Below are 14,845 nucleotides of genomic sequence, written 5' to 3' on the forward strand. Positions count from 1 at the left end.
CGATCCAGAGAGCCTTACATCACATGATGGGAAACTCGAGCCAGAGAGGAACCCTGGTCTTGACAACAGCCTGCTCTTCTAAATGAACACAGATAAGAATTGCCCATCTGAGGCACAAACACATCCACATATTCGTAGCATGACGTACAGGGTTATATGCACAAATGTAAATGGTAAAGAGCCGCCAGTGTTCTTTAAGCAAAGAAAGATCTCATTTATGGTCTAAATATGCGAGAAAGTACATGCTGAAGAATTATTTGCTTGCAAACAATTAAAAAGAGACTCAAAGACAAGCAGATAAACACGAAGGCATACACTGAGAAATACACACACTTGTTGAGAGGTGAGGTAATCTTATGCCTTCTAACAGAACGATCAATGATCACACAGCCCATCAGGATATCACTCAAACTGATCCATCTATCATCAACTGAATTATTCATACACAACCGACAGTGAGTGTGTGTGCTTGTGAGAGTGTATCCCTAATAGAGCAGTTTTGGAGGATTTGCAGTTTATTTATTTTTTTATCTTTAGCACAAATGACCGACCAATCAAACCATCTTCCGATTGCATCACAGCTAGTCAATTGTTATCTTACCGTTGTATCATAGGAAAAAATCTGAAAGCGATCCTTATAAATAAAACACAAGCTAACCACACATATACAGTAAAAACACAAATCAAAACAGTTCACACACAGATCCCAGCTGGCAATCGCAGTACAATCGAGTACAAGGATAATCCTGATCGATATCTATACTTCCTGAGAGATCGGTTTTCATAAGGATATCAATATAGAACATGAGTTTCAGCATGGTTCATACAATTAAACATGTGCCTTCGACTGTAAAATAATAGAAATGTATTCTGCTTACAGAGGGTTCATCACAACAATCCTGCCTGAGCATAACTTCAAATATATGTTGTTTTTCACAAAAACAAACAAAAAATAGGACAGTGAAGTCCAAATCTATAGAATCACTATGGCAAAATATTTCTATTTTGTATTTTTATAATTCAATGGAATATTTTTATTAGAAAAACTGAGAAGATTCTTCGCTTCATTATTAATCTTTATCATATTAGTTCTTTATTACATTTATTTTCAGATTTAATTTAGTATTTGATTTCAATTTTTGTGACTTTTGGAAACTGCTCATACATTTTTATAGATTTTATAGATACACATATAATACACATTACGTATCATATACCCTTAAATTACATACAAGCTAAATTTCATCTAAAATATATTGCTAAGTGATGAATCGTAGATTAGAAGGTACAATGATCAAAGTGTTCTTGGGAGCAATAGTGATAAATTTTCATTTTTTCAATAATTGACAATTGATAAATAAATGATATGCTGCTTCAACTGAAATGCCAATCTACTTTTTATTTTTCTAATCAATAATCCAAAAGCAATGCTTTGTTTTTTTTCATATTTTAGACAAGAATACATAATGTACTAACACACACACACATATATTACTGACAGTCCGGAACACACTCATCAGTCTCATTCACACGTTGAGAGCTATTCTGGTCCACTTCCTGGTGCGACTGAGGCATAAGATATCTCAAGCCCCTTGTCTGCAGTAGGGCACAAGCACGCTGGCAGCAAAGGTCAAAGCACACCACTGCTTATCTTCATCACTTAGCGACACACGTCAATTCTTGTGAACGTGTCTCGCAACATTTAGGACTTATGTACGTGAAAGTAGCATGGATATGTACGGCCTGCAGTTCATGTTAAGAATCATATCTAATTAAATAAGTGGAAATTCCCACATTCTTTTTTCTATATTTAGAAGAAACAGCAAGCAACAAACTTATTAGCTACCACGGTCTTTTAAAACATTGCTTTCTCATAGGTAGAGCCAGAAACATACTATATTGATACCTCAATTCAATCATATCAAAGTATTTTCATGATATCAAACCCGTAACTTCTCTGTTTTGCAGAACTCAAAATAAGATATTTTGATGAAGGCTTAAACTGTTGTTTTTCATTCGCCAATGGACAAAAAGCTGGAAATATATATATATTTTACTTATATTTATTTAAGACATACAGGTTTGGAATGACTATAGGGTAAATGATGACTAGACGGTCAAAAAAATATAACATGGATTATAATCTTTGAAATAAAACCAATGATTATTTCCAAATGTCACATAGTCGTGACATCCACTGAATCACCTGTTCGACTACTACAAAGACTTCTACGTTTGTGTGTGTGTGTGTGTGTTAGCCCCTCACAAACTCCCACCGAGGTGGTCTCCACCGCTTGTGTAACATGACCCTTTCAACAGAACGAGCGCAAGAGGAGAGGGGGAGAGAGAGACTGGACAAAAGCCCCTAACAGCAGTCCTGTCCAATAGGTAAAAGTGGAGTTATCCCGAATGGCTGTGTTCGATTGGTGTGTAATGCATTCTGGGGGCTGGTGGTGGGAGCAGGACGGATGGCGCCACGCTGCTGGCCCACTGATACACTACACCAGCAAACACAGCCCAAGGGAAGCAGGAGCGTCAACACACACACACACACACACAGAGCACCTGCAGGCCAGCTGGAAACCCAAAAGCATCTGCAAAGGTGTTGATGTTAATCACTGCAAGAGAAAGTGTGTGATTGCGACAGGATAAAGAATAAGAAGGGTGTGTGTATGCTGCTATTTGTGTGTGTACTGGTGTTTTGGGGGGTAGAGTGTAGCAGTTCATTCACCTCAGCGTTGGCACCAAACCTGTATGTATTTGTAAAGTCCGCCTACTCTGAAGGTCATCCCTGATGTCTTGGGAGGGAGGAAAGCCAGATCGATTATGATAAAAATACACCTGCAAAGGACACACCCAGATATAGATACTAATCTCATAGAAACACTTTATCATCAGTAAGGATGCTACTATCTAGAAATAAAGCCTCATCTAACATATTATAATGATGGCTAGGCAGACATAGCAGTGGTGAGGATTGCGAAATTAGTTAGGAAGATATACTACACTTACTGCAGTATTCCACTGTGTTGCATACGTAGATAGATATAACATAACTGAATAAGCCAAATACAAGTCTACATGATCATTCTCTCTCTCTCCCTCACACACACACACACAAACACAACTGTACAAACAGTCATTTTTGTAGACCTATAACCATCTTTCCTTAGCCCAAGTATGCAAACCTGCCACATGCACTGGAATAATATGTATTACATTGATAATTTCAAAATAAAAAAAAAAAATAGGAACATTATCGTTTTATAAAGTATGTCTAAATGTGGAAAAAAACTGAAAGAAACGTCATGTGTTTTCACTGGAGGAAACAGCAGTGGTGTGATAAGTGGTGAACGCAGCGAAAGCAGGGGAACCGATTGCTCTCCCGTGATATTTTGGAAACAATTTCTGAAAAAGAACTGCGCAGAAAGTCGGGGAGGAGCCGATCAAAGTCGCAAATTTAATCGCAAAATTTAGTGGGTCTGAGTAGTCATTTTAGCTATAGCCCCCCTACAAATGGCTTAGAGATCCCCATGTGCCACGTAAAACATGCACATGGAGTAAAAGCAGCGGGCAGCAGGTGGCGCTAAAGGAACAGCAGCCCTGCACTCCTAAACTCTGCACCTATATGGAGGTCAGATGATAAAATATCTAATAAAATGAAATAACATTTAGTTCCCCTCAGAGGTACTTTCTTTCAAAATCCCATTTCCAATTTATTAACAATTTTCCCTCAATTTTTTATGCATCGTGAACAGTGATCTTGCTAATATTTTCTATTGATTTTGCTAAGCCACATTTACTGATGTACTGATTTACTGATATTTGTGTGATTCAAATCGGTTTACCATTTGTAGCTATATTGCCCAGCACTAATGCATGTCACACACTTAAACAATTTTTAACACAAATAACACATTAATAAGAAACAATAACAATAAGAAAATCAACTTATGTATGTTAGGTTACACTAACATAAAAGGCTAAAAAAAGGTTTTACAGACAGACAGGGCACATATAGGGTAACTAATGCATTAAATGCATATCATGCTTAAACGTTTTTCTACATAATTGACCATTTCTCACCTTCTCAACATACCTGCATGCATGTGAAACTAGACACATGCCATGGTAACAAAAAAAGGGCTTTTAGCCTTGCCTCATCGCATACCTAGAGAAGGGACACTCAACACACACACACACACACACACACACACACACACACACACACATTCTACGTCAGTCTGTCTGCAGCTTAACCACAATCCTCTTGCCTGCTGTGGCGACCGCAAGCAGTCAACAATGCCACACTCAGCATCATACTGCATAACAGAACAATCAATACACGCACACGCACACAAACCACCACCACACTGTTCATCACATCAATCGATAATTATGTACACCACCACATAGCTCAACAGCAGTTATGCATACTTCTTAAATGTCTATAAATGCGTAAATACATATCTATATAAATATTCACAAGTGCATATACTGCCTGCACACACAATCTCTTGGACACACAAGGACAAACACAAAGGATATTGCCAAGCACATGCCCATAACAATCTTTAAAAAAAAAAAAAAAAAAAAAAACTGACATAACCCCCCCAAAAAAAAGTTTAAAAAAAGTCTTTTGTTATTACAACATGCATTCATTTTTAGAAAAAAATAAATAAATAAAAGTAAAATAAAAAATTCTGTTATCACATGAAGCACATATTTGGTTACAAAAATGTATTCATGTGTCATAGGTTTTCTATTATCCCGTCTTTGCACTAAAGTCTATCCTCCCCCATCATAAAATCTAAAATCATCCAGCTGGTGTAACTCATTAGAAGTGCTGCAAAACTACAAATCTGTCAGCCAGTGAACAGGTTGCATTAATGTATCTACCAAAAACGGGTCCACAATCAAGCCAAGCTTTTTGGTTTTCTGTGATGGTGGGGACTTTCCATTGACTTCAATTTTTTTACGACATTTTCGGTTTCCTAATTTTTCATTCGTATTAACATTTTAGCATTTTTTTTTAAATCTTTTAGATTTAGTATAATCAGTAGCCTAAGTCAACTTTGCACTATATTATTGCATCTCTATTATAGATTTGTAAACTTACAATTTTACAACGCTAAGGTAATGATATTTTTCATGCCCTAAACCTGCGACCACATCGGCCTAAAACGTTTTCTTACATCTCTGTTATTAGTTTGTTTGATTCTTTCAGAGAGTGTGTTTGAACGAATCATTACGTTTCACGCACATCTTGTTGCACGTGCACGCGCGCGCATGCTTTCAGGACCTCCTATTTAGAAAGTTTAGCCTCCCGTTTAGCCTTTCACACGGTATATTGATCCCAAAGCGAGATACTTGCTCAAGCGGACACTTGATCGGTTTCTCTTTGTTGAGCCAGGTCAAGTGTGATAAACTATCTATCTGAGGCGAAACCTGAAATAAATACGCCACGCTAACGCTCCCTTTAGATCAGGAGGGTTATGTCTCCCTCTTTTGGCTGAAAATAATAACGGCGATAGCGGAAAATATTTATTTTTTTGTATTTGGCATGCAAAGGTGAAACTTACAGGTGCCTTTTCACAATTCACACACTACCCAACTTTTAATATTTTGTTCTTTATCACCCTTAAATATTAGTGATATATCCACAGACATCTTTTCTCTACAATGGTGCATACGCTAAAATAAAATTCTAAACATTTGTTGTTTGTACCTTAATCTTACCAGTACGTTTGTCGCTCGTCCGGCAAATTCTCTTGTCATCTCTGCAGAAATAGCGTGCTTACAGAGACTTCAACATCATTCTTCCTCTTTCAAAGAGCAAATGAAGACGTCAGGAGATCAAAGTTGACCACCACTCAGTTTCTTCCTTATTTCACGCTGTTGCCTCTCCGTGTAGCTTGTCTTTCTTTAACCGTGACAGCAACTTTAATGCAGTTTGTCTCAGCGGTGTTTGTGGGTGTTTAAGAGACACTTCTGAAAAAAACAACTTATAACATAGAAAAGAAGATGGCTTTACTGTTCTGCGATGCCTTTTGGGTAAGTTCTTGTTTGTGAAAAAATATCTCACGACACCGGCTACGGGAAATGTAATTTCCTTTGCTTCTATTTTTAGTACAATGGCTTGCGTTTTCTCAAGTGGTTCACTCAATTCTCTATAATTTGAATTGTCATATCACTTTTTTCTACTCTACTCAAATTCTACTCACTACCTTTGCGATATGTCAACTTCACTTAGCCTATCTACTAGCCTTAACTCTATAATAACCATTTATTAAAATAGACTATGGGAATAGTGTAGCCTGTTTCTAAAGGGTGGGTTTTCTTTTAATAATATTAAAAGTTCAATTTAAAACTACAATCTTTTTTTATATTGAATATATACCGAAGAATATAGTGTCCTTGGCGCTCATAACATATACATATCTCAATGACTACTACTGTATTTGTGTCTTATTTATGTCATGTGTGCTGTGTGTTTGTTTTCAGGGTACTGACTTTTCTGACCAGTCGGGTTATGAGGCAATATTGCAGAGGTTACAAGATGGCAGACACATGTGCAAAGATGTAGAAGAGCTTTTGAAAATGAGGTATGAAGTAGTTATTAATAGCAGTGTGTGTATTTGAATGTTAGTTTGTGACTTCTGCTCTCCTTCACAGAGCACTAGCGGAGGAGAAGTACGGTCGAGATCTGGTGGCGATTGCCCGGAAGGCTGAAGGTCAAACCGAGATCGGGTAAATTGCAAGCAAATTCCATTTGCAATCAAACTTTGCTCCTGGAAAATTAAAATCACACACAACAATTCCTAAGTAAAAGCTTCATGCTTATGCAAAACTTTCTTTGCTACAGTATACAGTAATAAGTGTTCAATACATCATTTGTTTTCCATACTCAGAACATTAAAGGCCTCGTTTGACAGATTGAAAGCAGGTATGTGACGTAAAAGCGATTCCCATTTTGCCTCCTTCCTAGGAAAATGCTTTGAATGCTGTGTTCTCGATCTGATTTGCATTGTTTTCTAGAAATTGAGAAGACAGGAAACCTGCACATCCAACTTTCTGAAAGGATAAAAGAGGAAGTTCAGAAAATAGAGGCGTTTCGAGAGCACCAGAGGGAACAGAGAAAAAAGGTAGAAAATAAATCCAGGGCTTTATGCACACGGCCCAGCACTATGGTAATGTTTCCATTGTCACAAATGTAGTTATTCACATGGTCAGTGCGTAAGTGGAGGAAAACTGGCACTGTTAGCAAGCACTCTAAATGGTCACCTACATTAATACAGACATCATTTGTTGACTGCTAACTGTGTATTTTCCTAATTTAGCTTGAAGAGATTATTGAAAAACTTCAGAAGCCTAAGTTGCTGTTGCACAAGAAGACCATGGAGGTAAGTAGATTAAATGTGACTAAAACAATTAGCTTATGTATTTACCAGTGCTAAGTCCTCTTCACAGTGTAAATGGCACATTTTTCTCAGAGTCCACCCAAACTTGGTAACAGCCAAATGAGGAAGAGAGACGTAAAAACTGAAAGAAGAAACAGAAGCCACTAGGCTTGTAGTGATTGTATTTGTAGAATGAATTAAGGCATGATTAGACAGCACACATAAGATAAATCCAGGCTTTTGTTCTTTTGCTTTGGTTTTGAAGACACAGACATTTCATTTTACCACCAAAAAATGTGTAGAGAGATAAAAAAGTAAATTAGACTAGGTTGGTAGTTTGTAGGTGTGCATGCTTTCTCTGGATATAAAAAGACTTGAACTTCCTGCGTTGTACAACCACAGACACACCACAGATCATGCGATACGTTTTTAGACACATTTGTACACCAAGCTCTGTACTCAATGTTTCAATGTTTGTCTTGCACTTTTACTCACTTTGAACTATTCTCTTTACTGTATGTCCTACAGTCAAAAAGGTTATATGAACAGAGGTGTAAGGAGGCAGAAGAAGCTGAGCAAGCAATGGGGAAGAAGACAAATGTGACAACCTCCACCCACCGGCAGTCAGAGAAGGTGTGAGAGAACTAGAAAAAAACTAAATGTGTACTGTAACTTTTATACACTAAATACTTTAGTAAGTTAAACGTTTCTTTATTTTACTAATAGAAGTGCTCATTTTAATGGTGGTGTTTTAGACAGTTGTGAAAATTACCTATGGCAGGTTTGTGGTCACAAAATGAGGATTAAAGCAATACAGACTGATTGGGTATCATTCCACGTCATGCCACCTCCACCTCACCTCACTTTTGTCACATTTTGGTTACATTTAAGATTCTTTGTACCATAAATGTTACACTGCTCTTCAAATAAGTCAGTTTCAAACACGGAGTATGGCTGTTTATCGGTATATGTTGTACTTTGTTGTAGGTGATGAACAGGGCCCGGCTATGCAGGCAGGCAGCCAACCTGGCAGGTTTGTGATAGCAGACTTACCTGTTGTTATGATTCTGGTGGGCAGTAAGAGAATAGATGCAAATAAGATGCAATGTGATGTCTCTGGATGAAGTCAAAATAATCAAATACTCAACCAAGCATTGTGCATGCATTGTGTGTGTGTGTGTGTGTGTGTGACATATATGTATAGGAAACATGATACATGATTTTTGTAAATTTTGTAACATAAAACTGAATATAGTCCATTTTTATGCATCATTATATTAATCTTACCAACTTGGTGTAGATATGAAAGCTTGAAAAATGGCACAAAAAAAAAGTCAAGCCTTTTTTTTCATATTTAATTTTTTTTTACCAAACTATTTTCATACATGTAAAAATGAACGGAGGATTGAATATCTTTTTTTATTTTCTTTTTGGATCAGAAAAGCAATATAGATGGAATGTTGATCAACTAGAGAAAACGAGCCAGGACTGGGAGAGTACGTACAGAAGTGCATGTGAGGTAAAGAATGTGTACAACAGCATGCAAAGACTCACTAAAAAAATAATGTTAACAGAGGAAGGAGTGCCTACAGGAAGCTCTAAGCAGAACTTCATGTTTTCTAAATGAAAATAGACACAATCTCACAGGCATGTGCTAAACAGTCATAGCATTCTGTCATACAGCTGGAGAATATTCACTGATGTGATATAAAAATTTAGATGAGTCAAGAAAATGCCATTACCAAAAATAGTAAAAAAAAAACCATACAAAAAAGGGAAATAGTTCTTGTTTTAATGGACACATTTCAAAAGGAGGTGACATTAAAGTATGTTATGTATGTGTTATAAGTGTGTTAAAATATATACGTGTTACATACGAGTTTTGTATTTGTGTGTCACCTTGTAGGTGTTCCAGCAGCAGGAGTCTGAGCGCATTAACATCTTGCGCTGTCTTTTATGGGATCATTGCAATCTGCTGTCCATGCAGTGTGTCCAGGATGATGAAGTAAATGTTCACATTTCTCAATCTCGTTATAACAGATCGTAGCCAAATGCAGTTTCTAATTTACGATTATTTTAACTATTTTCTTTTCTGTTTTGTAGTGCTACGAGGAAGTAAGAAGGATTTTAGAGCAGTGTGACATCATCACTGATAACAACTTCTTCATTAAAATGAAAAAGACGGCCTGTCGTCCTCCAGGTGAGTTCACCGTCATCATGATTTACTTCAAAATCTAACAGTTCAAGAGCTGACGTAAGATGGTATGATGGCGTTAAGAAATTCTAATAAACTGACAGTCCTCCATGCCTCTTCAGCTCTCATTGAATTTCAGAGTTTCTCTGACTTGGACGCTAATGGAGCAGTCAGAAGGGTTGAACCAAAGAGGTGAACATCTGAACTACAAACTTAAGAATGACTGTTATTTTATGATTTTTTTTCCTAATATGACTGCAAGACTGTACCTTTTGTATCTGCAGATTATCTCTCATGCTCCCAGACATGTCTTTAAGTGGTCAGTATTACTACTGTGAAGTTCACACACACACACACACACACACACTGTCTTTAATTACTCACCTTCATTATATGGTATTTTTGATTACACCTGAGAGCTTTCTGACCCTCCATATACAACAACAGAAAGGAACTAAAGATTATGAACTGAACTGAATAGAGATTGAGTATATTAGTTTAAAAACGTCAAACTAAATTTCAGTACAATCTAGCATTTAATAAGAAGTACTAGGAATTACCTTCACTGAACATTGCTGCTTTTACTGTACATCACAGCTAACCCAGAAGCAGGCAGTAATTCAGCTGGATCATACACATCTGCTCAACAAACGAGAGAAGGACCTGAGAAATACATGGTGGTCTATGATTTTAAAGCTCAGGTAAATAAATACAGTTTATTTAAGTTCATGGTTAGCTTTTAAAATCGCAGTGGAACGGACCATTTTAATTTTTGTCTTGTGTTTGCAGTTAGTATCACTGACTATTGTACTGTGGCTCTTAGCGGACTCTATGGTTGAGCATAATTCAGAATTGAATTTGGCATGCTATTTAAAGTTTCTGTTTAGTTTACATTTTTTAAATTGAGGTAGCAATTGAGAACTAAAATTGAAATAAAGTTTTATATTCTTTAGAGACTGATTGTACTTCATCCCTTTCTAGGAAGATGATGAGCTGTCTATCAGTAAAGGACAAATTGTCACAATCACTGAGAAAGGTGAGGATGGATGGTGGAAAGCGTGGAGGGATGGAATATCCGGGCTAGTCCCTGGAACATACTTGAAAAAAATCTCACAGCAGAGTCCCAGGATAAATATTGCTGCTGCTCATCCTTAGCATAATCCCATCAAATAGAGTTTAGCAGTCATTACACTAAGTCTGTGGATAAGTTCAGCATGCAAACTGATGATTGTAGGGTTGTATCAGTGTAGCAATCTAGCAGTCTATCATACTAGCTGTATGGAAGACATTAGCTTTTTTGACAGGCACCTTTAGGTTTTTTTTAAACTATAAGTGAATATAAACCATTATAAAAGTTGTTTGTATAATGGTTCTGATCTTGATTCAGTTTAATCCAGTTTTTACCATGATGTATAGTTAGGAATTAGGACTTGTATTAGAATTATATATTAAAATTATAAATTAAAAAAATTATAACATTGTATTTTTTTATATGTCTGTACTGTAATATGTATAAATAGAACACTTGTATAGTAAAATGTATAAATTTAGTATTGTTAACTTTGTAATATTGCTATAATTTATCAAAGCTTATTTGTCTGATAGATGTTGAGAAAAAAGGACACAAAATCCATATGCCTCAGCAATGCATTCAGAAATGTAAATGCATTAAATTTATGATTAAATACAAATGGACACCAAATCAATCCAAATATGCAAACATCTGTTCTCTCTTATTAATAAAAAGGCACAAAGCTTCCACTGAGCAGAACCCTAATGTACAGTAGCTAAAAGGTGTTCATTCAAGTTACTTACTTAATCCCATTGCTCCTCCTGGAACATGGGCCATCAACGATGACTAGCACTGTCTATTATGTGCTGTGGTCACCAGATATCCTCATCCCAGTCCTGTCAGCTTGACGTCAGCGTCCAGATCCCTCCGCTAGGTATTGTGTGGATATCCCCTCTTTTTCTTGCCTTGGGGGTTCCATGTCAGGGACCCCCACCTCCTTCTTAAAATCGATGTTTGATGGGACACTGATCTGGTCTTTGTTCCTAATGGTTTTTGGCGAATGGATCCGGTGCAGACACTGGTTGACAAAGGTCTGGATCCTGTGCATATGGGCCTCCATGTCTCTGCTCCATACAGCAGTCCTGGATCCCGTTCTCCTTGTCACCTGTGGCAGTCTTCATGATCTGGTCAGTAACCAGGAGGAACAGGAACAGGGGAAAACAAAAAGCCTTGCCTCACTCCTGTCCTAACCTGTAAGCAGTCTGTCAATTCCTCTCCATGTACCACTCTGCGCAATATTCCCTTGTAGGAGTTCTTTATTAAGGCAACAGTCTTCTTGGGGACCCCATAATGTTGTAGCAGCTTCCACAGTGTCTCTGTCCACACTGTCAAATGCTTTTTAATATGAAGGTAGAGAGACGAATTTCACTTGATGGACTGTTCTAGGATAATGTGTGTCTGAAGCCTTCCTGCTGGTCGCGTAGCCACCGATTTACTGGTCCCTTGATTCACTCCAAACTTAATCTGTTGAAGACCTTACCAGGAACTGACAAGAGTGTGATGCCTCAGTAGTTCCAATACTGTCTAAGGTCTCTTCTCTTAGGTAGCAACCATTGTCTCCTTGTAACACTTCCACTGACTTTCTAATTCTGTGTCATCTTCTCTACGCATCACGTGGAGGCCCAGGAATGAGTGAGTATGTCCCTCAGGTTGATCTGATTTTCCATGACATGGACTTCATGTTTCCTGGTGTGTCCTCTTGTGCTGGTAGATGCTCCCACCAATCACCAAGTTGTTCATGGCACAGGTGTTGGCAAACTGATCTCCGTTCTCATTCATCTCTCCCAAGGCAAACTGTCCCATTACTCATAGTCGGTTTTGTCACGGCCTATCTTGGCATTGAAGTCTTCCATGAGGTTGTTGATGGCCATGTTGCTCAGCTTGTCCAGGATACCATTGAGCTGATTGTAGAAACTTTCTTTATCTTCTTCACTGCTGTCATTGGTTGGAACATAGAACAGTATCATTTTCATTTTGATGTTCTTAGTCCTGGTGAGGAATGCTGCCATCATTTGTCTTGGTGTTTGTGCCTCACAATCAATGAGCACTTTCTGTGCTTGTTTATCCAGCATGAGGGCAAGTGCTTCGGTATGTGGTGCTCCTGATTTTCCATGTCCGGAATACAAAACGACTGTCAGTCTGGCTGGACTTGGTTCACCTGGTTTCACAAAGTCCAAGTAGGGCAAGCCGGTAGGTGTGCATTTCTGCTGCTATCTGGACCGCTCTCCCTGCCTCGTACAATGTTCGTACATTCCAGGTGCCATTCTGTAAAATCTTTCTGGTTAACACAAGGGTGATTGGTGCTGCAGCTTCCTCATGGCTTTCACTGCTGCACATCATAATGCAGATTCTCTGCCTGCTGGCTATTTCAAACACACACCAAATAAATACACAGAGATATGCAAACGTTTGTTCTCTCTGAGGAAAAAAGGTACAAACAAAGTTATCACTGTGGTGGTGCCTAAAAAAAAGGCAAACATTTGTATTAGACACGTAAAAGGTCACTTTGTTGATTGTTTTTGTTACCTAAATGCTGGGGAAACATTTCATCCATTCAACACATTCTGGCAGGGTGAGGAAGAAGAGGTTAATGGAATAGTTGACCCAAAAACGAAGGTTACCTCATGTTTTACTCACCTCAAAGCCATCCATATGACTTTCTTCTTTCAGACAAACACAGACGTAAAACTAACCTCCTTCATGGTTATCACATGTACTCTGAAGCATATTAATTCTGAAAACCGATGGCTTAAATGGAGCTACTGCAACAAAGGAAGGGACACAGGTGAAAGGAATCAATAACAAAGGAAATCAAATAATAAGTGGCAACATAGAATACTAAGGAGAAAGAACAGGCAACCAATGTGATACAAACTAAAAGACCATGAAAACAGAAAATAAACATAAGACTCTTTTTTTTTCTTTCTTATTCCCCATGTGTCTTCCTTGTCCTTATTTGGTAATTCCTGTCCTTTGTGATTATTAGTTAATTAGTCCCCACCTGTGTTTGTTCACCTGTTTTAGTTCTCCCTGATTGTGTCCCTGTCTTTTAAAAGCATTCAGTTTATCTCCTTCATCGTGTTATTGACTACAACCACATTTTGTGACGGATACAAAGATTAAATACTATGTTAGTTTCTTTTTCAAGTAATTAAAATGTTAATAGTGTAGTATTTTTTTTTCCAGAATCATATCAGTTTTGTTTATCTTAATATGAAAATAACAAGAATAAATAAATTAAAAAAGTAAGAGTAAATAATTGTAGTTATGTTGACACACACACAAAACTAAACAAGCAAATTAATAATAATAATAACAACCCTGTGAAGAACTGGGCATCCATCCAACATGATTCTTATGCATCATGTATTTTTATTTGTGGAAAGTTTGGTTCTCTGTACTAACTAGGCATATTTATGCAAAAGTTGTCCATATGATGAAAAGCACAGAAATGCAATAGACATGCAAACATGGATACAGTACATTTAACAGTAAAATGTCTGCTGTGTCATTATCCTATTTACCCTTTGATATACTTTCCTTCTGACTTACGCTTTGAATGTGGCAATACTGAGTGCCCGAACACAAAATATATTTACTTCTTTATCTAGTATACTGTGTCACTTTACATATATCAAAATACAGGACATGCAACTTTTTGTTTCTTTGCAGATTGCCTTTCAATAGCTGCTGATTCTTTTATCTATCTATCTATACACACACACACACACACACACACACACACACACACACACATATATATATATATATATATATATATATATATATATATATATATATATATATATATATATTTAATTTTTTTTTCTTATAGTAAAAACGCCATTTTCCTCTTAGAAAGAATGAGACATTGAGATTAGATATTTTCCATTTGTTCTTGTACTTTTCCATGCATTTTGCATGAAGTTTGTATTTGGGGTGTTGTTGTTGTTGCTAGTGTTTTATAGTAGATAGATAATCTTTGAATGTCACCTATAAAATTGAAGCATCATATAAAGTTGCTAAAAGTGCATTAAGTGAACACAATTTAACCCCAGGCTATAGTAAAATAAATGACCATGCTAAATAAGTTTAATTCTTTAACATCATTTGAACACTTGGTCAGTGTGCCTATAGATTCCTGTTATTGCCACAATTGCTGCTATATTTTGTGCTTGA

At 37.1% G+C, this 14,845-nt stretch overlaps 1 protein-coding gene, 1 long non-coding RNA gene and 1 pseudogene across 2 annotated transcripts; 1 reads left to right on the plus strand and 2 right to left on the minus strand.

Annotated features, from left to right (window-relative positions):
• Positions 1-1,051: 1,051 nt before the first annotated feature.
• On the minus strand, positions 1,052-5,813 carry LOC122348047. The gene is made up of 3 exons (XR_006251258.1): positions 5,740-5,813; positions 4,087-4,171; positions 1,052-2,841 (listed from the first exon to the last, which is right to left on the minus strand). It is a non-coding gene; the product is annotated as an uncharacterized LOC122348047 (long non-coding RNA).
• Positions 5,814-5,890: 77 nt separating this feature from the next.
• On the plus strand, positions 5,891-11,300 carry pstpip1b (proline-serine-threonine phosphatase interacting protein 1b). Its single transcript, XM_043243299.1, has 15 exons — positions 5,891-6,054; positions 6,505-6,605; positions 6,676-6,750; positions 6,912-6,946; positions 7,039-7,145; positions 7,341-7,403; positions 7,929-8,033; positions 8,388-8,433; positions 8,840-8,919; positions 9,307-9,405; positions 9,504-9,600; positions 9,717-9,786; positions 9,879-9,913; positions 10,192-10,295; positions 10,576-11,300. The coding sequence occupies exons 1-15, from the start codon at positions 6,025-6,027 to the stop codon at positions 10,747-10,749; spliced, it is 1,221 nt and encodes a 406-aa protein (XP_043099234.1). The 5' UTR covers positions 5,891-6,024; the 3' UTR covers positions 10,750-11,300.
• A 1,043-nt stretch (positions 11,301-12,343) lies between these two features.
• On the minus strand, positions 12,344-13,091 carry LOC122347928 (annotated as a pseudogene).
• Positions 13,092-14,845: the final 1,754 nt, after the last annotated feature.

The sequence above is a fragment of the Puntigrus tetrazona genome, chromosome 7 (genome assembly GCF_018831695.1).
Source record: "Puntigrus tetrazona isolate hp1 chromosome 7, ASM1883169v1, whole genome shotgun sequence".
NCBI lineage: Eukaryota > Metazoa > Chordata > Actinopteri > Cypriniformes > Cyprinidae > Puntigrus > Puntigrus tetrazona.